Source organism: Suricata suricatta, chromosome 15 (genome assembly GCF_006229205.1).
Source record: "Suricata suricatta isolate VVHF042 chromosome 15, meerkat_22Aug2017_6uvM2_HiC, whole genome shotgun sequence".
Lineage (NCBI taxonomy): Eukaryota > Metazoa > Chordata > Mammalia > Carnivora > Herpestidae > Suricata > Suricata suricatta.
In genome coordinates this window covers 54,195,429-54,223,214 of record NC_043714.1, presented here as the reverse complement: position 1 = coordinate 54,223,214, position 27,786 = coordinate 54,195,429, and the positions used below count along the sequence as shown (strand labels likewise).

At 33.1% G+C, this 27,786-nt stretch overlaps 1 protein-coding gene across 3 annotated transcripts in view; it reads left to right on the top strand.

Annotated features, from left to right (window-relative positions):
- The window catches only part of CSMD3 (CUB and Sushi multiple domains 3), a 1,185,533-nt gene that overhangs the window by 121,692 nt on the left and 1,036,055 nt on the right, over positions 1-27,786 (top strand). For all 3 annotated transcript variants that reach the window (XM_029923716.1, XM_029923715.1, XM_029923714.1), the window contains exon 2: positions 2,938-3,160. In XM_029923716.1, the coding sequence (XP_029779576.1) occupies positions 2,938-3,160 (223 nt within the window). The remainder of the gene's footprint in view (positions 1-2,937; positions 3,161-27,786) is intronic.

Sequence of the window (27,786 nt, the reverse complement as noted above, 5' to 3'; positions counted from 1 at the left end):
GTACCAGAAATTTTCACATCCATGGATGATAGTTTGTATGCATCCACCTAAGTTTAAAATCCAGCACTCCCATTTCTGGAATTCTATCTTAAGTATATATCACACATGTGCACTAGGATATGCATCCAAAGTTGTTCTTTGAAACCACAAATTCTAAAGCTGTCAATAAATGATACACTAAATATATTAAAGTATAGGCATACCATATGCCATATAACTATGCCATGATTACAAAAGAATGTAGGGGAAGTATACATGTATACAATATAGGTGTACTTATATTGCAGAAGATTATAAGTGATATTGTATAGATATAAACAAAAAGATTCAGAAAATTATGCATAATATGGCTGATTCAATTTGTAATATATATATTAAGCAGGAAATATGCACATATCTGCATTTGCCTAGAAATGGTCTAGAAAGATACACACTAAGCTGATTTTATTTTGGGGGGCGTGGAAATTATAAACCTATTGCTGGAAAATGCACTATATTATTTTGAATCATGTGATGTTTAATCAAACAGAAAAAAATGAAAATAAAATGAAGAACACAGATAAGAAGGAAAAAATAGGTGTAGTTCTTAATTTGCCTCTAGGGGGAAAAAAAGGAAAGGGCAGGAACTAAAATGTATGAATCAGCAGGCACTTGGAGAATTGGTGGACAAAGCTGAGCATGTTATTTCAGGACATATGTCCTTTTTCTAAAACCATAAGGGTTATGGGGCTTGAGAATATATAAAACAGCCCATAGATCAGATCATAGCTGAAGGGATTCATGCTTGCATTTAGTTATGAAGTTCAAATTGGAAGCTGTTCAGGCAGAAAACTAATAGAAATGGGTGATAGCTAATTAACCAAGGGTTCAAACTAATTGCTCTGTAAGAAGCAATTTAAAATGGACCTTTCTCCTTTTTTTTATTTTTGAAAATCATAAAATGCCCTATTTGACTTTTGGTGCATGAGCAAAAATATCTGTGTACACACAAATATTGATTTTTTTAAAAACCTCTACCTTATCCAACTTCTTGGTAGTTTTTTAAAAGTAAAAAAAAAAAAAAAAAAAAAAACAAGAACTGTGCTTTATATCAATACTGAATGTCCCAGGTTTAGGACTTGGCCATGAATGGAGATAATCAAAGTAGATTCCTGTAGTAAATATGGGTAGGAGGATAGGGTGATACTGATTTAGGCCTCCCTCAGCCACCTGCCTGACCACTGTAGTCAGTAAGACCAGCTACTTACTCTAAAGCCTGTCATTGTTTGGTAGAGGTGGATCCCCTAGCAAAGGCAAGGTGCTCTTGTGAAAAGAGTGAGGAATGGGGTGCCTGGGTGACTCAGTCAGTTGAATGTCTAACTCTTGGTTTCAGCTCATGTCATGATCTCATGATTTGTGGTTTGGAGCCCCATGTCGCTCTGCTCTGAGAGGATGCGTGGCATTCTCTATCTCCAGCTCTCTGCCCCTCCCTCTGCTGACTCTTTCTCTCTCAAAGTAAATAAATAAACATTAAGGAAAAAAAACTCAAAAAGAAAAAAGTGAGGAATGAATGTACACCGTCACAAATCAGTCCCTGTCTGCCACAATCTACAACTCTGGCTTCCCATCTTTCATGAATGTTTCCTGATAGTTTTCAAAAATGCCCATACCTGTATATCATATACTCATTCCCTCTTGGATAGTACAGTTTTCTCTCCCCCAAATTAGCTCAGTATCTCAAACGTACAGCTTCATGATACAGAAGCTTCATGTACAACCCACAGGTTTGGAAATGACACCAAAGCAAAGAATTCTTACCAGAACTTCTGCAACCATGGATCCAAGTTTTCACTGCCTGATGACTAGTCTAGCTTCATGCTGGGGCCATCTTGCCTGAGCATTGTATAAATTTTAGAGTTTAACATTATCCAATATTACTACAGACTAGCACATCATTTCTTGAGAAACATGATAAATTTTCTAGGTGTCTCCAAGAGTCAAGCTGTCAAAAATTTGTATCTTCCATAGAATTAAAACTCCCATAGAATTTTAAAAGTTCCTATGATGGCTGCTGTCAGTTGTCCAGGATTGAAATTTTCAATGTATTTTCCCCCAACATTAGGTTTCACTCAGATATTGTTGGCTAAAAATTGGTTTTATAATGGGCCAGCTACTCTGGTCAAAGATGGAATGATTACATAGTTGTTTTTTTTTTTAAGATCTGAACCATTTATCCTCCTGGTAGCATAAGGGTGGAAAGGATTTTCCTAAGGCACACTGAACATGGTAGAAATATAGACACAAGAAAAGTTGGCATGCTGTGACACCTGCGTGGCTCTGTTGGTTAAGTGTCCAACTTTGGCTCAAATCATGATTTTGTGGTTCCTGAGCTCGAACCCCACATCTGGCTCTCTGCTGTCAGTGCAAAGCCCACTTCCGATCCACTGTCCCCCTCTTCTCTGCCCCTTCCCCTGTTCTCTCTCTCTCACACACACAAAAATGAACAAAAACTTTTTAAAAAGTTAGCATGCTGTACCAAGAAAAAGTGGAGTTAATTTTTAAGATCCAAAATGCATGCTAATACAGAAAATTTTCAGTATTGTGTATAAGTGTCCACAATTAGATTGGAAACTACTTAAGGGAAGGTATCAAGTTCAAGATTCTGTTTCTCTGTTGGATCACGAAATGGATAATGATGTGTGGAGAATTTTACTTCATTGACTGGTTTATAATTGCTAGCCACAAGATGCATGATAAATGGCAAGTTTTCCAGTATTTTGTTAATCATGTCTTACCTTTTAGAAAAAGAAAATTAGGTAATTTACCTAGATCTTGCCATTTACAAAATTATGGTAACAAAGGTTTTAGAAAAACAAAAAGTGTTTTCAAATTATATATCTCCTGAATTGTTTGTGCTTTGTATAATATTAATATCTGTTTATTTGTCTTTTGTTGCAGGATTTATTTATACATGTGGTGGAACTTTAAAAGGACTTAATGGCACTATAGAAAGCCCTGGTTTTCCATATGGATATCCAAATGGTGCAAACTGTACATGGGTAATAATAGCAGAAGAACGAAATAGAATACAAATTGTTTTTCAGTCATTTGCTCTAGAAGAAGAATATGACTACTTATCCTTATATGATGGACATCCGCATCCTACAAACTTTAGGACAAGGTTAGTGTGATTTGAATGGAAGAATGGAGGGGAAAATATGTTACGGGTAAAATTTTATTTTACACAGGATGCTTAACATTTCTGGTACAATTATAATAAAGTCATATTCACCATTTAATTATTATTCATTTGGAAATATATCATCTCATGAACAAATTAGTTCAGTATCTCTGACTTCATAATATTAGTATATTAATATTGTCTCCCAAAAAAAGTGAATCTAATTTGAATTGTTACCTCCTCAGATTGGTTAAAGGTCTTTTGTTCTTTATTAAATGCTTATTTTCAAGCTTATTTATGGGCATACTTTTTGATAAAAGTGAAAGCATACCATGTAATGTGGTTACTTGATTTAATATACAATATGCAAAAAATACTTAAAAATCAATATTCATATAAAATGCATTAATTTTATATAATATGTATGGTTTATAAAATCTAAATATTTGAAAATTAGACTCTTTAATGTCAAATGTCACCAACTAGGAAATTTACATTTCCCTATACAAAGTATATTATTTATAAGCTACTCGATAAAACAGGTATGGACATTTGCTGGCACCTGTCATTTAAGTGGTTCTTCAAAATTTCCTTTTAGAAACTCGGGTATCTAAATATGTGAGAAATTTTTTCTATCTTAGCAAAAACTCCTTTTAAAGATAGATCAATTCTAATTCAACCAAGTTCAAACTACCAGATATTTCATATCTCATCTAATCCTAAATTTTAACTAATGTGTGCAATTGTTTTTAACTGTAGTAAACTGTTATTGAACTTCTAATCCAAAATATTCTAAGCCAATAAACTCTAAGAATTAGAATCTATACACACCTGGCTATGTTTACACTCAGAATGATAGTTAAAAATGCCTGAGTTGTTTCCAACCATATATCTATGCAAAGAAAAAGTTACTAGATTGGTTACTGATAAGGGTTTTGTTTGTTTGCTTTTAGCAATGTGTTCATTTAATGAGTATTTCCAATTTCTTCTACTTTTTACACAACGTCTTTCAATATCTATTTGTTTAAGAAATATACAGTAAAGCTGACATGTTATTTCATCATCATGGCCAATATTATTAAAGGCATAGGCTAAGGGCATAGCACGGAGTCAGGAGAGGAAACAGACCGCACTGTGCACACTAGAGCATGTGTATGTGAGGCGGCTAGGTGTCCACTGTCCACTACACACATCCAACCAGATTACAGGCTGAAAAAGACTAAGAAAGATAATTCTTAAAGTTTCCAGTCAGCTAAAATGATGTATATAAAAAATAAAAGGACAAAGACTTGTGTATATTTTCTTTACAGCAGCAATGTGTGCTATATAATTGGTGGAAATATAAAAAAGAAATGAATATATATATATATATATATTTTTTTTTTAAGAAACAACTGTGGCCTCTGGGAAGTTAAAAGACTTTGTCTGCTGGGGAACATCAGTTTTTTTCTTCTCATTCTTTTTTTTCCCAATTTGTAAATGGGAATAATAGCACGTAATTTGCAGAGATTCTATCTGTACTACAACATAATGAATGCTTAGTAAGTCTAACCCTTAGCATTTATGAAGTCCCTTTACCTGACACTACTAAGTATTTTGTAGTCATTATATTATTTAGCTTTTCAAACAACATGAAAAAATTCCTATTATTATCACCAATCTTTTACAATTGGGAAAATGAATCTTACATTACTTGCCCAAGGTTAATTGTTGAAAGTAGTAAGAGGAGAGATCATCACTGTAAACCAGGTTTGTCTCAGTACAGAGCTTAAGTTTGTTAGAAAAAAAATTAAAATATATAACTCATAAATAATATATAATCTCAGCTTATATATTGATATACATTATAGTCTATTTTTCATTTGACAAAGTTTAATGAATGAGATAAATAATAAAAACAAATATTTTTAAACATGCATAACACATAAAGATATAAACCAAAAGATAAATTACAAATTTATTCATGGTATTTGTTTTATAGGCTCTCTTCTAACATGTACTACATAGCATTTTGCTCATATTTGGATGTATAATACATCCACTGGTCTTCATGCTTAAAGAAATAGTGTAGCTAATGCTACAGCTGATTTTATTAAATAGCAAGACTAGGGAGGAAAAAAAACAAATGTGGAACCTACAGAACTTTCCAGAATGTTTATATACAATGTCTGCTGTTTGATTAGAAGTTGAAATTGCTGCTGGTAGTTTGATTCATGTTGTGTCTGTTTCACTCATGTTTTCTTGCTTTTGTTTCTCTCACATTCTCACTTAATACATGTCATTATAGTATGTCTGCTGTTCTCTATCTTTTGGAAATTGATATTATATATTGTTTTCCATGAGCTCCAATAGATATTTTTTTAATGGTTTGTTACACGTGCCTTGCAATAATGCAGAAAAGACGGTTTGTAGGTCTGATCATTCTTGCTTGTATAAATAGAGAGGCACATTGGGTTTGACAAACACAGTTTCATACTTTCAAAATATTCTCTAACACTCCAATTTTTGATGATCCTGCTTGTTATTCTGTGAATTTTTAATTTATTAAAAAATGATACTGTGGGCTAAATGTAGTACTTGAAGCAACATGCCATTAGAGAATTTCTTCATAGGTCTCCATTAAGCTTAGAACAGAGGCTGGTGCATTTGGAACAATTTGGTTTACTAGATTCATGAAAGTAATTCTAAATTTATTTTTATGTGAATATTGTATTTTCTAAATAATTAGGCCAAAGATTTAAAAAATTATTTTAATCCTATGAAATGCATTTATACATTTAGGACCATCCTACTTATGCTACTTATGTCCTTATTTAATCTCCCTAAATTAATATATATTTAACATGTGACTAGAATTTTTGTTAGCATCAAATTATCAGATGCTTATATTTACTTATACTGTAATTCATTTAATTATTCTACTTCTACAAGATATATTTGTTTTCTTTTCCCTTTTGAAAGTAATTCAGATGTCAGCATTAGCTTTAACTCAGATAACAACCTCACATCGCCATTCCTAGGTAAAAAGTATTACAGAAAAACGGCATTTCATTCCAACCTCAGTTGTAAAATGTGACATGAAGAATGCTAGGGACAACATTCAACAGACAACACAGGTCACAGTGTCAAAATGCTCCTGTTCACACTTTTGTTTTCTTGTTAAAAATAAGTTAAGTTCTGGGGTAACTGGATGGTTCAGTGGGTTAAGTGTCCAACTCGTGGCTTTGGCTCAGGTCATGATCTCATGGTTAATGAGCTCTGCACTGACAGCATGGAGCCTGGCTGGAATTCTCTCTCTCCCTCTATCTCAGCCCCTCCCCCCCTCAAAAATAAATAAACATAAAAAAACCAACAAAGTTAAGTTTTAAGAATGCTTAATTTTCTAAATAAATAAATTCTAAAATCATTGAAGAAAGGAGGTAGTTACCATAAAGTCATAGTCATAGTGTATAAATGCCCACAACATGAATTTTATCTTCTAAAATTGCATGAATTTTCATGAATGCTAATCATGCTAAGCAAAGTAAGTCAGGCGGAGAAGGACAGCTACCATGTGTTTGCACTCATATGTCTAACAGGAGAAACCTAACAGATGACCATAGGGAGGGGAAGGGGGGAAAAAGAGTTGGGGAGAGAGAGGGACACAAATCATGAGAGATTATTGAATACTGAAAAGGAACCTAAGGCTGAAGGGGGTGGGGGGGCAGGTAATGGAGGAGGGCACTTGTGGGGAAGAGCACTGGGTGTTATGTGGAAACCAGTTTGACAATAAACTATTAGAAAAAAAATTAAAACACTCTGAAAGGAACCTGAAAAAAGAAATAATGTTAAAGTAAAAGATATGTAAATATAATGCAGATGTGCACATATAAAGTGTGAACATATAAAACCTCTTATGGGGAAGTCAGGCATGAAAGAAAATTGCTCTACAGTAACAGAAATCCAGCTAAGGGGCAGAGGTAGTGCTGGGAGAGTGGATTTTAACTTTTTCCAGTTTAATGGAAATAACTGACATGTCACATTTTGTAGGATTAAGGTGTACAACATGATAATTTGATGCACACATATATATATAGTGAAATAATTACCACAATAAAGTTAACACCTCTATCATCTCACATAATTACCATCTGTGTGCTGAGAATATTTCTGATTTGTTCTCTTAGAGTTTCTCAAGTATATAAATTCAGTACTGTTAACTGTAATCACCATGATGTATGTACACTAGATGCCCAGGACTTTTCATCTTATAACTGTTAACTTATAATATTTGACCAACATCTTCCCATTGACCCAAACCCCTAGCCCCTGGCAACACCATTCTACTCTATTTCTCTGAGTTTGGCTTTTTTAGAATCCACATATAAATGATAGTATGGTTGACTCATCATTCATCTTTGGACACATAGGTTGTTTCCACATCTTAACTATTATAAGTAAAGCTTAATGAACATGAAAATGTAATCTTCTCAAATTACTGACTTCATTTCCTTTGAACATGTATGTAGAAGTGGAAAGCTAGATCATTGGTAGTTCTTTTTTGATATTTTTGAAGAATATCCATGGTGTTTTCCATAGTGACTGAACAAATTTACATTTCCACCGACAGTTCCCTTTCTTTGGCATCCTCTTAACACTTGTTAACATCTTAACACTTGTTATCTCTTGTCTTTTTTGATAAAAATCATTCTAATAGGTGTGAGGTGATATTCCATTGTAGGTTTGATTTGCATTTCTCTGATGATTTAGTGATATCAAGTACCTTTTGATGTATCTATTGAGCACTTGTGTGACTTATTTGGAAAAACGTTTATTCAGGTCCTCTGTCCATTTTTTAAAATTAATGTTTATTTATTTTTGAGAGATAGAGACAGAGAACAAGCAAGGGAGGGGCAGAGAGAGAGGGAGACAGAATCAGCAGCAGGCTCCAGGCTCTGAGCTGTCAGCACAGTGCCCAACGTGGGGCTTGAACCCACAAACCCTGAGATCACGACCTGAGCTGAACTGGGACATTAAACCAACTCAGCCACCCCTCCTCTGTCCATTTTTAATTGGATTATTTAGGAATAAGAAAGGGATCTAATTCATTCTTTGCATATGTTTATCCAGTTTCCCCTGCACAGTTTATTAAAGAGACTTTCCTTTCCCCATTGGCTATTTTTGGCTCACTTATCAATATTAGTTGATTGTGTGTATATGAGGGGGTGCTTTCTTCCTTGACTCTCTATTCTGTTCCATTGGTCTATGTGTCTGGTTTTTGTTTTTGTTTTTTTGCCAGTTCCATATTGCTTTGGTGACACCTCCAACTTTGTTCCTCTTCTAATAGTTCTTACCTGATCACTATGGCAGTTCTGGGTCTTTTGTGGGTTCCATATACATTTTAGGGTTTTTTTTTCTATTTCTCTGAAAAATGCCATTGGAATTTTGAAAAGGACTACACTGATTCCATAAAGAACTTTGGGTATTATGAACATTTTAATAATATCAATTCTTCTGATCCATGAATAAGGGATAGGTTTCCCTTTATTTGCATCTTCTTTAATTTTTCTTCATCAAAGTTATAGTTTTAGTGTACAGTAATTTCACTTCCTTGGTTAAACTGGTTCCAAAGTATTTTATTGTTTTAAATGCTATTACAAAGTTATTGTTCCTTTATTGCTTTTTCATAGGGTTCATATTTAGGGTATACATATGCAATTGATTTTTGATTTTGTTATCTGCAACTACTGAATTAGCTTATTAGTTCTAACAGGTGTTGGTGTCTTTAGGATTTTCTGTATATAAGATCATATCATATACAGAGACAGGTTTACATTTTCCTTCCGCATTTGGATGCCTTTTTTTTTTTTTATGTTTCTAATCTGATTGCTCTGGCTAAGATTTCCAATATTACATTGAATACGAGTGGTGAGAGTGGACAACCTTGTTTGGTTCCACAACTTGGAGGAAAACTTTTCAACTTTTCATTGAATATGACATTAGCTGTGGGGCTGTCCTTTATTATTTTGAGTTATGCTTATTCTGTATCTAATTTGTTTAGAGTGTTTATTATGAATAGATGTTGAATTTTGCCAAATGGATTTTCCTGTGCTTATTGAAATGATCATATATATATTTTTTATTTTTCATGGTATTAATGTGAATGTATCACACAGTTTAATTTGTATATATGGAAACATCTTTGCATCTCAGGGATAAATCCCACAAACAATATGTATAATCCTTTTAATGTGCCTTTGAATTTAGTTTGCTAGTATTTTGTTGAGATTTTGCATCTGTATTCATCAGGGTTATTGGCCTGTAGTTTTTTTTGTTGTTGTTGTTTTTCTCCTGTGGTGTACTTATCCGGCTTTGATAGCAGGGCAATGGTGGCCTCAAAAGACTTGGAAGTGTTCCCTTCTCTTCAAATTTTTGGAAGTGTTTAAAAAGTGTTGTTTTAATTCTTTATTTGTCTGGTAGATTTCACAAGTGAAACCATCCAGTTTTAGGCTTTATTGGTTAAGGGACTTTATTCTAGGTTATCTAAATTTTTGGTGAATAATTGTTCATAGTAGTTTCTAACAATTTTTTTAATTTCTGTGGTATTGGTTGTAATGTTTCTTCTTTCATTTCTGATTTTATTTATTCAAATATTTGCTTCTCTTTCTTAGTCTAACTAAATTTTTGTTAAATCTGTTTATCTTTTCAGAAAACCTAAGTTTTATTGATCTTTTCTATTGTGCTTCTGGTTTCCATTTCATTTATTATTTTTTTAATGTCTATTTATTTATTTTGAGAGAGATAGTTCCAGCAATGAAGGGGTAGTTGGAGGGGGAGAAGAGAATTCTAAGTAGGTTTCACTCAGCATAGAGAACAATGTGGAGCTTGATCTCATGAATCATGAGATCATGGCCTGAGCCGAAATCAAGAGTCAGGTGCTCAACCCATCAAACCATCCAGGAGCCTTTCATTTATTTATCTTATGAAATTTGTTATTTTCTTTCCTCTGATAACCTTTAGGTTTGCTTTCTCTTTTTCTAGTTTCTTGAGGTGGAAAATTAGGTTCTTATCTGAGATCTTTCTTCTTTCTTAATGTAGGCATTTGTCACTATGACTTCCTTTTAGAGTTGCTTATGCTTTATCTGATAAGTTTTGGTATACTGTGATTCCATTTTTGTTTGTTTCATGGTTTTAGTAAATTCCCCTTTTGATTTATTCTTGATCCACCAATTGTTGAGGAGTGTGCTACACATATTTGTAGATTTTCCAGCATTGCTCCCATTATTGAATTCTAGTTTCATGTTATTATACTTGAAAAACATACTTAATATGATTTTAATTTTTTTTTATGTTTTATTGATTGTTTTGTGACTTAACCTATTATCTGTCCTGGAGAATACCTCATGTGTGTTTGAGAAGAATGTGTATTCTGCTGCCATTGGATAGGAGGTTCTCTATATGTCTGTTTGGTCCATTTGATCTTCAGTATAAATTAAGTCCAATATTTCCTTAATGATTTTCTGTCTGGATATCTATCCATCGCTGAAAGTGAGTACTGAAGTCTCCTACTATTATTTTATCATAGTGATGTTTCTTTTCAGATCTGTTATATTTGCTTAATATATTTAGGCACTCAGAAATTAAGTGTGCATATATTTACCATCGTTGTATCATCTAGAAGTAGTGACTCTTTTATCACTATAAATAACCTTGTTTGCCTCTTATTATAGTTTTGACTTAAACTCTATTTTATCTAATATAAAAATAGCTTACCTTGATCTCTTTTGGTTTCCATTTCCAGAGAATACCTTTTTCTATTGCTTCACCTTAAGCCTATGTGTATTTTTAAACCAAGTATATCTGTTGTAGACAGAATATAGTTGAGTCTTCTTTTTTATACATTCAGCCATTCTATGCCTTTCACTTTGAGAGTTTAATCCATTTAGATTTAAAATAATTGTTGCAGCCAAGTACTTAGGACTGTCATTTTGTTAACTGTTTCTGGCTTTTTTGTAATTCCTTTGATCCTCCCTCTTTTGTCTTCCTTTGTGAACTGTAAATTTTCCATAGTGGTATGTTTTGATTCCCTTCTCTTTATCTTTTATGTATCAACTGTAGGTTTTTGCTTTGGGATTACTATGAGGCTTACTTAAAATATCTTTTACACATTGGAGTGTATTTTATGCTAAATGACAACTTCAGTTACATATAAAAACTCTCTCCTTTTATTCCCCCCCACCCCCTCTTTTATGTTTTTGATGTCACAATTTACAGCCAGCCCTCGTGGGCATGCACGCAAACCACAGTCAGGGAGTAGTGGGGATGTTAATATTACATATCCATTAACAAATTATTGTATCTATATTTATTTGTAATGTTTTTGTCTGTTATCATTTTACTAGAGTTAGCTCTTAATGAGAGCTGAGAATTAAGTCTTTATACTGGTTATACCATATTACAATATTGAAGTATTATAAACTTATATACTTACCTTGCACAGTATGTTGTGCATTTTCATACTTTTCGTGTTACTAATTAGTGTCCTTTCATTTCAGTTTGAAGAACTCCTTTCAGAACTCCTTGTAAGGGAGGTGTAGTGGTAAACACCTCAGCTTTTGTTTACTTGGGGATGTCTTTATATTCCCTTATCTGAAGGATACCTGCCTGGTAAAGTATTCTTGGGTTGGCAGATTTTTGTATTTTGTTTTGTTTTGTTTTCAGCACTTTGTATATATCATCCCACTCTCTCCTGGCCTGCAAGATTTCTGCTGTGAAATCTACAATAGCTTTATGTGGGTATCCTTTTATGTGAAGATACTTTTTACTTGCTGCTTTAAAATTCCTTTTCTTTGATTTAGAGTTTTATTCTGTTGTCTCAGAGAAACACTGAGTTGAAATTTTGAGATTACCTATTAGCTTCATTAACTTGAGTGTCAAAATTTCTCCCTAAATTTGGGAAGTTCTCAGCCATTATTTCTTTAAATAAGCTTTTTCCTCAGGGCACTTGGATGGCTCAGTCAGTTAAGTGTCAGACTTCGGTTCACATTAAGATCTCGCGGTTCATAGGTTTGCGCCTTGTGTTGGACTCTGTGTTGACAGCTCAGAGCCTGGAGCCTGCTTCAGACTCTGTGTCTCCCTCTCTCCCTGCCACTCCCCTGCTCTCTCTCTCAGAAAAGTAAAACATTTAAAAAATTTAAAAAAAAGAGTATTTATTAAGATTGTTCCTCCTTTCTTCTGGTTTCCTTCTGTAATTCCAATTTCATATATATATAATTGTCACTTAATGTATCCCATATTTTCTGAGATCAAACGAGATCGGGCATGTTCAGGGTGGTATGGCCGTAGACTGTATCCCATACTTTATACAGGCTTTCTTCACTCATTTCATTCTTTTTCCTTTGTTCTTCTCTGGATAATTTCAAAGGGCCCGTCTTCTACTTCAGAGGCTCTTTCTTCTGCTTGGTCCATTCATCTGATGTTCTCTACTGCATTTGTTTTCCGACTTTACTTGTTCCTTGTTGTGATGAAATTCCTAAGCTTATATACTTTCTCTCAGTTTTTCAAAGCAAGGCCAGGTGATACCAGCCTTAGGGTTGCTTTCTGCAGGGTGGTGCTAAGTGTCTAGTTTAGTCATTTCCTCCAGGCCAGCAAACAAAAGCAGCCTTCTGCATATATGCATAACTATCTGCAAAGACTGGCCCTCAGTGCTCTCAGAAGCACACATAGAAAATTTATAAAGGCTGTGGGTCAGTTTGGTTGAGGTGTGAGGAGTGCCGCAGGTGCATGGGTCAGGTGAGGCATCCCAAGCAGCTCATGGGAAGGCTTCCTGACGGAGTCTGTGATGGAGTAAGTAGACTCTGCATCCGTATGACGGCCTCTGAGGGCCATATCTTCCAATCTCCCAGCTGGTCTCTGTCCCCAAATATTCTGGGTGCGATGAGAAAGAAGGGGTCTTTCTGGCAGCATTCCACAAAGCTGGGGAATTTGGGCTTTCATTCACATAGTCTCATTTCTCTCGTGAAAGAAATCAAGGGCTGAGAAGGCTCAGCTGTGTTATCTTGAGCAACGAATGACACAAATAAAATAAAAGTATTCCTCTTGTCATCTTTAATGCATCCAATCTTAAACATTTTTGCTCCAGTGATGTGCTGGTAAAACCTCTGCTGGAGTCTTAGATTTCCACAAATGGTCTCTCGTCCTTAGACAATTGTCTAAATCAGTGATCTTTAGGGGAAGAGGGAAGAAACATTTTATTTCACCATGATGATGTCAATCAAATTTGCTGTTTTAAATGTTGTGCTTAGGGCCAATGGAATCAGAGAGAACTGGGGTGAGATGATGAAAGTAAGATTTCCTAGGAAAAAGAACACCCAGTGCAACATCCTAATTCTGGGTCACGTGTGTGAGGATGAGTACACAGTGAGGCCTATGAGTGATGTAGTCAGGCAAGACTACACAGAGTTTGGCAGACCACTGTAAAGACTGATTTTTTATTTTTATTTTTTTTGAGTCAGAGAGTTTTAAGGGTTCATGTGACATGATCTACCTTGGGTCATCGCCAACAGAGTCAACTCTGTACACTGCACAAAGTTCTCAGGACTTGGATGCGGTAACCCAGCCCATGTTACTTTAGCCAAGTTCATGCCCCTACTCCCAGCCAGGGTACTTTGTTATTTTTGGGAAAGGAGACATACTTTATAATATGTTCACAAGAAGGGGGCATCTCTGCAATTTTTTCCAACCATTAAGGTCACCTTTTTTGTAATTCCCATGACTCTATTTTATAATCTGAAAACCATGACCCTGTTATATATGTGTATATAATCTGAAAGGATCACTTCAAGCTTCTCTGTGTAAAACAGATTATGTCAACAACTAACAAAAAGTAACTGTTTATTGATATAGTGAATCTTTGAAAGAAGTAGATATGAGTAACAAAAGTTACATGATATGCAACATTATTATATACAACTCTATTCCTTCCCATTTTTTGAGAAAGTTATTTTATATGAAAATGTGATGTTGTGAAGACTGCAAAAATATTGAGAAAACGAAAATAGCTAATAGTATAATTTCTCAAAATTTATTTTATAACTACTTTTGAAGTGAATTATTCAAATTCTTATGAAATGGAAAATTCTCAAACTGAAAATTTTCCTGAACCTTAATGATATACAAATCTTTTATAACTCTGATATACTACCACCGGCACTTTAAAAGGCAAACATACATCAGCATAAAATAAAACTCCAACCAGAGAATAATACATCAATATCATAGAAATGTTGAGCTGGCTTCATAATAATAGATAATATTTACATTGTCAGCAGTTCAAAGGAAGAGACATGTAATTAGTTTTATAGGAGCCAAAATCACATGAAAATTTTGACAGTGTAGGTTTGATAGTACTCCTGTAATAAAACCAGAGAAATAGTCCCAAAATATGAATTTGAATATCTCTTAAACTCTTAATTTAGGTAACACTAATTTGCTATGCATTAGTCCTCACGGCTAACATTAGCTGCTCCTTAAAGAGGGCATGTACATGGTCAGTTTTGCTTAAATGGTTTTAAGGACAATATAACTTCTTTACCATTAAAATTTAAAAAAGGGAAGTATGAGCTAAAATCACAATGTAAATGATATTATCAAAAATCAAATGATATAAATATATAGAACTATGAGTTCTAGGTACTGACAAAAAGATACCAAATTTTAATTGATTATAAATCTTATGACTGTGTAAACAGAAAACATAGATAACTTACTGGAAATATATAAGTAAAAAAAATTGAGTATATTGATTAGAATCAATATTCCATCATACATCATTTAGAAAACTCACAAATATATTACAAATAACAGCAAAGTTAGTGAAATGTTGATTAGAACTGAATGTTTTATGCAGAACATATATGATAAAAATTTTTCTATTCCAGAGCTAAAAGCCAATAATAGAAAATGTATGGCCTCAATATATTCATGGGTAGAAAGACTCAATTTTGAAATAAAAAAAGAGACTACATTTTGTAAAGTTCTTATTCTTTGATGTTATAATACAATTTCATAAAAAGTTCCTAATGTATCTTAGTTTACTTGAAAAAATGATCTATGAGTTCCTCAGACTATCACATGAAATAATCAGTAAAATATTTAAATATTGAATAGAAAGTTTAAACTGCAAAATAAAAATGCATAAAAATAATTAAAGGTTATAGAATTGGCTGATTTAAGAGTAGAAGGAATTTGAAACCAACTTTTTATTAATTCAGATAAACAAAGAATGAAATATTTAAGCTACTGAGAGAAGAGAGATATTTCTTATGAAACTTGATAATATTTAGATTATAAGATGTAATTATATGAATAAAAACATTTTCTATGGTCACAATATACTTCAACAAAATAAATATTTAAATAATTATTAAAGAACATAAGTTTTAAGGTGTAGAAGATACAAAGTCTTGATGTACTTACCTTTTAAAAATATGAAAATTATTATCATATAAATGGAAATGTGCAAAAATATGTGCACAGAGAGTTTATAAAAGTGTTAAATCACTAGTATAAAATAAGAAACTAGTAAAAACAAATCTTGCTATCTATCAGGAAAAACAAATGAATGTAGCAATGTAATCTTTTTCAAGTATAAAACTAAGACCTAAAAAATGATAAACAGTGTTGGTGAAGATATTTAGGTATTTTCCTGCATGAGTAATGGGATTATCAGGCTACGCACTGTTTCTGAAGGACCACAGCATTAGGTATCCAGGAATTTATCATAAATAAAACTTATTATTAATAAATATTAATTATTACTTATTAATAAATATGTAAAAAAATAAACATCTCACTCTTCAAATTAGAAACAGATTTTTGTTTGCTGTTTTTTTAAATAGTAAAATCATGAATGTTTTATGATAGAGAATGATTAATAACTGAGAGAAAATGCAGCAATTAGATAACAAATCTTACATAAACTTTTTATGGATGGAGAAAGGGTTCACAATATATTACTGGACAGTAAAAAATAAAAACTGCAAAACAGCATGTATAATAATATAAGATAGTTTGTGCATTTATATCTGTGTTTGTATATTTATGAACTAGAAAATTAACTCTAAAATGAAAATTTTGATTATTTCATGGTGATGGGGTATGAGGATTTTCCCACTTTTTTACTAGTCTTTGATTTATAAGATTTTTACCTTGAACACCCAGAGGCATTAGTGAAAAATAGTCTTCTGATTCCTTAATCTCTTCCAAATTTCAAGAATATTTTTCTGATATATATGACAGTGCTTTAGGGTTTAAATTTTAAACTGTAGAAAAGAACATCATTAGGAAAATGAATATTGACTAAGTCCACTATCAGTAAATTAAACCTTCAAATAATCAAAACAATTTCATAAAAATTTATTTTTGAAATTTTCAAATTCACTGTTTACATAATTAATAATATAAAGGGATTGTGAAGAACAAAAGTACTTTTATAAGTGAAACAATTTGACATCTAAATAATTATGTGAGTCTGTCAAAATCATTTTATCTTTCTCTAAAACAATTCTTTTATATTCAAGATAATGGTTTTAAATCAATAGAGACAAACTTAAAGCATTCATATTTTTATATGCACATCTTGTTCTCAATGTTGATGAAATGGAATTAGAATTTTGAATTGTTTAAGTTAATATATGTTATAATCAAAATTTTACTCATCAGTGGGCATACATTTTCTACAACTAAATATTCAGGTCTCAAGTGTACAATTAAATTTTGGTGAAACATTCATAAACTCATGTAATCCACATCTCTATTAACATACAAATGTTTTCATCTTCCCAGGAAGTCCTATTATATTCCTTTCCAATCAATCCCTACCCAAGGGTTCCCTTCCCAACGAACCACTGTACTGATCCTCTATACCATGGATTAGTTTGCCCCTTTTCTATTTATATTCACAGAGATTGAATGCTTTAATATGTACTTTTTGTATTTGTGTTTTTTCTCTAAGCATATTGTTTGTGGATTCAATCACATTGCGGTGTCAACAGTTTATTCCTTTTTGTTGTAGAGTAACATTTCATTCCATGAATTGTTACTTTCCTGTTAGTGAAAGTTTGAAAATTTTTAAGTTTGGAGCTATTCTGAATAAATATGCAATCAAAATTCCTGTACAAGTCATTCTGTGATTGCATTTTCATTTGTCTTAGAATAATAACTAGTAGTAGAACTGTTGGATTATTGGGTAAATCTATGTTTAATATCATAAAAATACCCCCAAATAGGTTTCCCAAGTGGTTATCCAATCTTATACTCTGCCATCATTGTATAAGAGTTCTGATTGCTGCACATCATTGTCAACATTCGAGGCTGACAATCTTACTGTGCTTTTATTTTGCATTTCCTATGTTTCCTTATAGCATACTCTACCTACTGCTATAACCACTTTTAATGTGCTTAATGAGCATTTATTGATATATCTTCTGAAATGTCTGTTCAAATAATTTGCCTATTTTTAATTGGGCTGTTTGGTTTGCTTGATATTATAAGAGCTTTATTCAGTCTTTATTTTATTTTTTGGACAAATATATACATTGCAAATGTTTTCTTCCAATATGTAACTTGCCTTTTTTTGTCACATACTTTTTGATGAGCTGAAATTTTAATTTTGATAAAGCCCAATTTATTAATTTTTAAAATCTTGTTTTTGCCTTCTAGTCTGACAAATAGTTATTTATCCAAAGACAGAAAAAGATTCTTCCTTCTGAAGCTTATATTTTAGCCTTTATATTTAGGTCTATGATAAGCTTTGAAGGTGAAAAGAAGTCTATGTTCCTTTTACTCCCTGTGGGTGTTACAGTGAATAAGAATTATCATGGCCTATCTATTAAGGAATCCTAGACCTGACTATTCAATACATTATACTGGATGCTGCTGGGAATAGTTCCAATGCAACATATTTCAAGTAGTTTTAAAAATGACTACTTGATCAACTAAATTTTGCTTGAGGAAGGTCTATCTTACTTTTTCTATTTCTGTCATAAAACTCCTCCTTAGTTGTTTGTGTGTTTACTTTGTGATTATCCATAATCTATCTATACCTTCTTGGTTGTAATTATAAAATATACTTTATTGCTGTAGTTAAATCCTCTGAACTTTATCCCTTTATTTCTATTGAAAATCATTTTATTTACTCAGTATTTTTTTCTCAGTACTGTGAGAGCTAAATATAAGAGATGTAATATATCTTGCTGCAATTTCTTGTTTAGTTTTATGAACTCATTAGGTTCTTTTTTTAATGTTTACTTATTTGTTTTGAGAGAAAGAGAGTGCATGAGCACGTACTCATGAGCATGAGTAAAGGAGCAGAGAGAGAGAGAGAATCCCAAGCAGCCCCTGATGTAGGGCTTGATCTCATGGATTGTGAGATCATGACCTAAGCCAAAGCCGAGAGCTGAAATCAAGAGGCAGTGCTCAAGTGACTGAGCCACTCAGGCTCACCAGACTCTTGCTTGACATAATCATAGCATCTACAAGCATAAGGGACATAATAAATAGTAATTAGAATTAATAAGCAACAATCCATAGTTTGAGTTCCCACTTGGGCAATTGGCTGACCTTTTCTACTTCAGAAAATTGGGTGGTGTCTCCATAAATATCTCTAAACAACCACTGTTGTTCTCTTCTTACATGATTAATCATATCTCCTTTTTCTCTCCTTTGCTTCCTGAATTTCCCATATAACTTCCTAATACTCATGTGAAAACCTCTGCTCATCCCAGTTGCTTCTCTTTACACTTCAATGCAATGATTGGTCTCTTTCCTGTAAGTATAATATTGAGGTAGAGAACAACTTCCCCACAAAAAATTATTAGAAAACATCTGACTGACTTGTTCGACCATAGAAACCTATGGCCATAGGGTATGCAGCACTTATAGAGCACTGTACCCTTGGTTTAACCCTACTCTCAAGTCCCCATCTCAGGGCTGTCAGGTTTGATTGAAATGATACAACCCAACCCAGTGTCCTGTCTCTGAAGACTTCAAAGTTAGAACCAGTCCTTGTATCCTGATGATCTCTCTCGTATAATAAAATGTTTGTGAAATTCAGAGGCTCTAAGTGCTTGAGCTACTGGCATAGATGATTTGTATGTGTTTGTTACATGTATGTGTATGTGTAGATTGCATATGATATTAACAACTGTTTATTCAATAAATAAAGAGAAGCAATACTATGTTTTTCTTATTTATATATAATATTAATGGGATCTCCAAATGGTAATGTGGATTTTTCTCACTGTTAATCTAACTATGGATGATCTTGGTGATTGCCTGTGTAAAAAATATACACTTCAGAAACCACAAAAATTGAGGGTAGAAGTAGGTTTCTCTATGAACATGCTTGAAATGGGATGCTATACTGTGGCTGGTGCTCTCCTCTCCAACACTTTAATTTACTAAAGACTTACTGCATCACTATCAGGCATGCAAGTGAATTAGAAAAATAAAACCAATTAAAATTTTGATGCACCTTAGGCAGTTAATGACTCTTCTCATTCGATATCATTTCTCACTTTGGAGCATTCAAATTAATGATTGGCTAGATCTCAAGGGCAGTCGGGGCTTCTAGAACTTTTTGTCAATATAAAAGACTCTTTCAAATCTGAGTAAGGCAAGGATTCAAGAGTATACACAATCATTTGTTGTTCATACTAGGCATGTTGCCAAAAAGAATCGAGGTGGCTTTTAGTGAAGAACAGACTAAATTAAACCATTAAAACAGGGGTTAAATCATAAAACAAAAGATGTCAGCAAGCAAATTTAAACACTTTTATAGCCAATCTGTGAAAGGTTTACTTTCATTAGCCTGCTTTCAGAAAAACAGCACTCATATTTTACAAGCAAACGATACATAGTGTTATGTCACTAACTAGCGGTATTTCATTTGCAAGTCACTTACTCTCTATAAACATTCATTTTTCCTTCTGTAAAATGGCATAATCAAAATACGGCTTTTCTCACAGAAAGCAACTAGATGTTCTTATAAATATCATGTTTTCAGTAAAGAAAATTACATATAGCATTCTTAAACCCTAATTCGAATTTTTAGATTAAGCATCCCAGATGATTTTTTTGTGAATTTGTCTAAATTTGTGAATATATAACATCCTAAGGGAAGCTACAGATACACTGTATCTATTAGAAAGGAACATTTTTCTGAATACACACTCCATATCAGGCTATTTATGCATAATTCTCATGATATCATTTCAGATATTCTTCCCAATATGCCTATTACACAGATAAGTAAATTTCAAAAAGATCAATAATGTCTTCAAGATCATAAAAATAGATTTTAAAGAGACTGAGGTTTGAATTTCAATAGCACAACTAATTAATTATGTTTATTTACATTTTTCAACTACAGCATTTTTAGAATGGTTGATTAGATTTACTTTCAACTAGACACCTGCAGAATCAGATCTTTTACTGACCATTTATTTTACAAAGTCTTTTTACTAAATGCAAATTAAAAGGTCAAGAGCATTAAAGGGCTTATATTTATATAAGAGTCCACATTAAAAATAATCACCTATTTGCTGTTATGACATGATATGTACCAAAAGCTACACTTTTGTCATAAAAATTATTCTGTATAAAATAGGTAAACATTCCTCATAAATGTTTAAAGTTTGATGTTTAAGACATGTTAAAGATATTGAGCCTACATAGGAAAAAATAAATAAGTTTATCAACAGAAAAAAATACATAATTGATTAAGTGCATGGTCATGCGGTTATCTTGTTAGAAATCCCAAAGACATTCAATTGTGTTTTTAAATGTGTATATTTAGATAAAAATAAATATACAAGTTAACTATGTATAATTCAAAAATAGTATTTAAATTTTTTTAACTTGATTTTATAAAACATTATATTAGTAAATTGGGATAAAGGTGGGGAAGACAAAAATTAAATTCAAGTATTCAAGAAACACACATACTTATTAATTAATTAATGTTTCTTTTAAAATTGTTTTCTTGGGGCACCTGGTTGGCTCAGTTAGTTAAGCAGCCAACTTTTGATTCTGGCACAGGTCATAATCTTGCAGTTTGTGAGACTGAGTCCTACGTCCAGCTCCTCTCTCTCTTTCTCTCCCTCTATTCACATCTCTCTCGCTCAAAATAAATATTATCAAAAAACATTTAAAAATAATAATAATGAAAATTGGGTGTTTTTAAGTTTATTTATTTTGAGAGAGACAGAGATGGTGTGGGTGGGGGAGGGGCAGAGGGCGATGGAGACAGAGAATCCCAAGCTGGCTCTGCACTGTCAGCGGAGAGCCTGATGTGGGGCTCAAACCCACAAAGCTGTGAGATCATGACCTGATCTCTGTCTCTCTCTTCCTCTTTCTTCCTCTGCCCCTACCCCCACGCATGCTCGCTCTCTCTAAAATGAAAAATAAGTAATAATAAAATAAAATTGCTTTTTTAAATTATTTGACAATCAAAATTTCAGAATCCTTCTGTAAATGTGACACTCTGGTGAATAGAACTTAAGAAATGTATAGAATATAGAACTTGCCAGAGTGCTTTCAGTATATTTGTGGTAATTTTTTAAATGCATGAATCAATCACAGAAACCCCATTTCATTTATTTAAAAAAAACACATTTCCTAACTACAAAAGCCAAATTATTTTTGGATGAGACGGGAATGCTGGAAAATACTCAACCAAAAAAGGAAAGCAACATTAATACAACCCACTGCTACCAGACCTACTGGGGTACTAGTACTAAGTCACCATTTCATGGGTCAGTTATATTTCCACATGAATGTCCTAAACACTTTTTACTCTCTTTTAAAAATAATTTTGTATATAAAAATGTGACAATATGACATACAATTTATGAAGGATTGTATCTGAATGAGTACCATAGGTCTCCCACTTATCCAAATAGTGCCAATATTTGCTTCCTCTCTATACCTTCCCTGGCCTTATTCTGACATCTCACTAGTAACAAATATTCCTATATTAAGGCCATCCTTAATTTAAAAAACTATAGGTCAATCATATGTTAATGTATCTCTAATCAATATAAAGTTTAATTTTGCTTATTTTTAAATTTTATGAAATATAGCATACCATGATAGTTTTCTGAGACTTGCATTTTGGCTGAACATAATGCCCCCAAGAGCCATCCAAATCATGGCACATTGCATGCATTTTCATTCAATCTTATGCATAGACTACACTTTGCTTATGCATATAATGCACTTTGTCTGTTTTCCAGAAGACATTCATTTGTATTGTTTTTGGTTTTGCTTATACAAATAATGTGGCTATGAATAAATTTGTATATATCTTATGGTACAGAGTAGAAGAGATTCTTTTAAACCTCAGAGTGAAAGACTAATTCAATATATACAGAAGATGCAATTGTTCAAATTTATTCAAATTTATGTAAAGCTAATTGTTTTCCCAAGTGGTCACAGCACTTTATAGTACTACTAACAACGTACACTAAGTTATTTAGATTCCACATATGAGTGAAATCATATGGTATTTATCTTTCTCAGTCTGACTCCTTTCACTCAGCAAATACCCATTAGGTGCATCTATGATATTCAAGTCACAAGGACTGAGCCACTTTCTGACAAGATACATGAAAATAAACTAAAAATGGATTAAAGTCCTAAATAGGAGACTTGAAGCCATAAAACTCTTATAAGAGAACATAGATTAATTTCTGTTACATTAGTTATAGCAACATTTTTCTAGATATGTCTCCTAAGGCAAGGGAAATAAAAGCAAAACTGAACTACTGGGACTATAAAAAATAAAAAAGCTTTTTGCACAACAGAGGAAACCATAAAAAAAAAAAAAACCTAAAATGCAACCTGCTGGATGGGAGAAGATATTTGCAAATGATATATCTGATAAAGGAGTTAATATCCAAAATATATAAAGAACTTCTATAACTCAACCTCAAAAAAGGAAATAATCAAATTAAAAACTGGATAGAGAACCTGAATAGACTTTTTTTCCAAAGAAGATATATAGATGGCCAACAGATACAAGAAAAAATGCTCAATATTACAAATCATTAGGGAAATGTAAATCAAAACCACAATGAGATATCACTTCACACCTCTCAGAATGGATAAAATAAATAAGACAAGAAATAATAAATGTTGGCAAGGATGTGGAGAATAAAGAACCTTCATGCACTATTTTGGGAATGTAAATTGGTGCATCCACTCTGGAAAGCAGTATGGAGGTCCCTCAAAATTTAAATATAGAATTTCCATATGAAATAGTAATTCCACTGCTGAGTATTTACCCCCCAAAAAAATAAAAACACTAATTCAAAAAGATATATGCACTCCTATGTTTATAGCAGCAGTATTTATAATAATCAAGATATGGGAGCAACCTAAGTGTTCATCAGTAAATGAGTGAACTTCTTAGGTTTATGTGCCATTCCTGAGGGTGTAGATTTAATACATGGAAAATATCAAAGACAAGTCTAAAAATTTTGTTGTATAAAAGGCTAAAAATAATCTAGTTATAATTTTCTGAATGAAATGGATAGAGAATGATCATGCTGGGCTGAGGTTATAAACAAGTTTGATTTGGTTATGTTAATTTTTAAAAGCCCTATTAGGCACACAATTAGCAATATCAAGTGAACATTTGGATACATAAATCCAGAGCTGAGGGAAGAAAGGAGCAGGCTATAATTATGGCTTTAGATGAGAATGCACTGAGGAAGGAAAAATGTCTAAGGACTGAGGCCTATCCCGGTAAAGAGACCAAAGTCAGAAAGAGGCAGCGGAGGAGGATAAAGACAGGCCAGAGAAGTAAGAGGAAGTGAAATGAGCAACGTATTCTAGGAGCCAAGTGAAGAAAGTAGGAAACATACTGAATGCCTACAACAGATGTTGAGGGGTGCCTGGGTGGCTCAGTTGGTTGGGCTTCTGACTTAGGCTCAGGTCATGATCTCTGTTTTGTCAGTTCGAGCCCCATGTCAGGCTTTGTGTTGACAGCTCAGAGTCTGGAGCCTGCCTCAGATTCTGTGTCTCCCCCTCTCTCTACCCCTACCTTGCTCTTGCTCCCTCTCTCTCTCACTCTCTCAAAAATAAAATAAAACATTAAAAAATAAAGAGTCTAAACCCTCAAGTTTGGAGAGAGTTAGGAATTGCCCAGGGGGCTTGAAAACACAGAGGTCATTTAAAACTGATCAAAATTATTTTGTCTAGCCGCGTTTCCTAGCAAAGGCAAAAGCCAGTTTGAAGCAGAAGAGTTCAAGGAAGTGTGGGGAGAAACAAAATGGAAACTGTCATGACAGACCATGAGTATACAAAGAACTTTTAGTGTGAAGTTGACAAAAATTGGGAACGATCTAGAGGAAAATGCAGCAAAAGCAAAACTTATGTTAACTATATGTATATCTATAAGTACATATTATATTTATTCTTTGGGAAATACTCATATGTCACACTAACGGAAATAACCATCCAACACAGTCACATCTGACGTGGATGTTCAGGAGCATGTCTTTCTTTGTGGCCCGCCGAGCGTCCCTCTGGTTCAGACCTCTAAGTCTCACTCAGAAGTTGTCATCCTGGCTTGCGATGGGTTTGCTGATATGATCCACATCTAAGTGCGTAAGCTTGTGATCATTTTGCTGTTGTTGAGTCTCATACGTCAGTAACTATATTCAAAGTCTTGGATTTTCCTTTCTAAGCCTAATTCTAAAATCATTTATTTTTTTTCCCTCTCATCATCTTGTTTTTCTCTCTCTCAAAATACTGGTGGCTATCCTGAAGTCAAAGGAAACCTGAGAATTTTGTGAGAGGATGGCATCCTTAATTTGATTGTTACTTAATAACCTGAGGCTCCTCGATTCTCTGATCCTTTATCTTTTTTAATAATAATATTTCTGTTCAGAAGAAGCCGGTTGTTCCACTTTTAGAAGGCTGTTATCTCTAAACTTTCTTCACTTTGATCTCTGCTTAAAAACCATACAGATCTTGCTTAAGGTTTTCATTGTTTTGGGTTTTTTGTTTTTTGGGTTTTTTTTTTTTGGCAGTATATATCTATACTGTAGTAGATTTTTAAGAAAAAATATATTGTTATGTATTTCTAAAGGCAGGTAATATTTTCCCATACTCATTTTCTGGAATTTTTAAACTTTTCTCTAGAAGTAAAGGCTCAATCAGCTCATGATATGTCTTCAAAGTTACTGGGGGGAAATGCTTCACCACTGTCTAAAATCAATCTTTATTTACATTTCTTGCCTGTGATATTTATTTCCCCAACACCCATTACCCACCTGGCAAGCTAGTGCCAGATATTTTATATTTTTGTTAGGGCAGCTTGACACAAATAGCTATTCTACTTTTTCTCCTCCAAAAAAAGAAAAAGGATAGAAAATGATTCTAGTTTTAGCACTGTCTTTATTATAAAAAGAACTATTAAATATTTTCTAGATTACAATAATGAGATGACTCCAGAGGGTCATGTGAATCCTTTTCCAAATTAAACATTTTTTTCCTGCCCTTTATAGACTGACAATATATCAATGGATAGGCATACACTAAAGAAATACTCAGTGGGAAAACATGTTATTCTCACTCTCATTTCCCTTCAATTAGTTGAATATAAATAGCAAGTCACAGACATAACATTTTGATACAGACATGTGTGCAGACATCTCCTCCAGGAGACTCTTCCCTTCTTACTCTTGTCTTACTCCTGTCCCCCGTTTACTGTCCTCTCTATTACCCTCATATGCAGCTAGACCTTGAATTCTGCTTTATGAATATTTCATCTCTGCTATTTCCCCTGGATTTTACCTAACATGTAACTTAGCCTAGTCTCTTCTCCATCAATACCTTCCCTTGCTTTTAATCCACATCTTCACACAGGGGCTGACACACATAAAGGTTTCATCTGACCTCTTGAGGTTTTCTTCCTCTGTGCTGGGATGACAAGAGCATGTAAAATAGTGAGAGATGGCATTAGATGGTAAGTAGGTATTAATAGGTTCTTGATTAATTCATAGAAGATGTTCAATAAAAATGCTTGTTGATTGAAAGTTTAAAAGCAGTTTTTATTATGAAACTGATTTGCCATAATGATCTACTTATTCTTAATTTTTAGGTCAAACATGAAAATAACATTTTGAAAATGATAATATATATTTATACTTGAGGTGTTGCTAAAATGTAAAATGAATCCCACTACTATAGTATCTGTGACTTTTTAATCTAGAAAAGCTTCATTGAGTTTAAAATACATAAATAAATGTTGTCAAAATATATTTTAAGAGAGCCTTAGTAGGATTAAATCTAGAACAAATGAAAATAATCAGGAAACTTTTTTTATGTTTATTTATTTTTGAGAGAGAGAGAGAGAGAGACAGAGCAGAGGGTGAGCCAGGGAGGGGCAGAGAGAGGGAGAGGCACAGAACCTGAAGCAGTCTCCAGGCTTCGAGCTGTCAGCGCAGAGCCTCATGCTGGGCTCCAACTCACGAACCACAAGATCACGACCTGAGCTGAAATCATATGTTTGACTAACTGAGCCACCCAGGTGCCCCAGGAAATCCTTTCTTTTAAAAACCTAAGTTTTCATTTTTAAAATCTTTTTAAATTTGTATTTATTTTTGAGAGAGAGAGAGACAGAGTGTGAGCAGAGGAGAGGCAGAGAGGGAGACACTGAATCCAAAGCAGCTTCCAGGCTCTGAATTGTCAGAACAGAGCCTGATGTGGAGCTTGAACCCACAAACCATGAGATCACGAACTGAGCCAAAGTCAGAGCTTAACCAGCTGAGTCACTTAGCACCCATTTTCATTTCTGAAGCTAACCTAATGATACTCTTCCCATCATGTCTTTCCTTACCCCATATAAAAACTAAATGTCCATTATGATATCAGTCTTATTTTTATCCCCTTTAATTAATCTTATTATTCTGTTAGTTGATGCAGTGTTTTTGTACATTGGATCAAGACCTGTTGATTAAAAACTTCAACTCTGTATATATCAGTCAATTTTATTTTGTTACATATTGCCCGATCTGCTCACCATCACATCTAAATTAATGCATGTTATAATGGAGAAAGCCAAAAATTGACATTTCTCTAAAATTTAGGACTAGCTAAAATTTTGAAGATTAGTCAAGTATATGTTACAAAAAATAATAAATTTTCATCACAAATAATTCTAATAGTTGTTTAAAAATAAAATGCTTAGCTATTTACCAAGGATGTATAGAAATGGATATTAAAACAATATAATCTTGGTCTTAGATAGGCTTTAAGTTCTTGTATTTAAGAAGACTGTATTTGTCTTTATATTTCTGACATTAATATAATACAAATATGTAAATATTCAGTAATATTTATCTACTAAATACTTACTGAGTTGGCAAAAATGACCATAACTATATTCAAAGTTTGAATAAATAATACTTTAATTCCATTAAATTGTTCAGAGTGTACTTAATATTCTCTTCGGATGATTTTTTGAACTAATATATCATTCTTATCTGATTATTTCATCAAATTGCTGGCAAATTTCAATATTTCAGTTCTCTTAGTTAACTTTGATATGTTCTATGAACTAATTCAACGTGTAATTC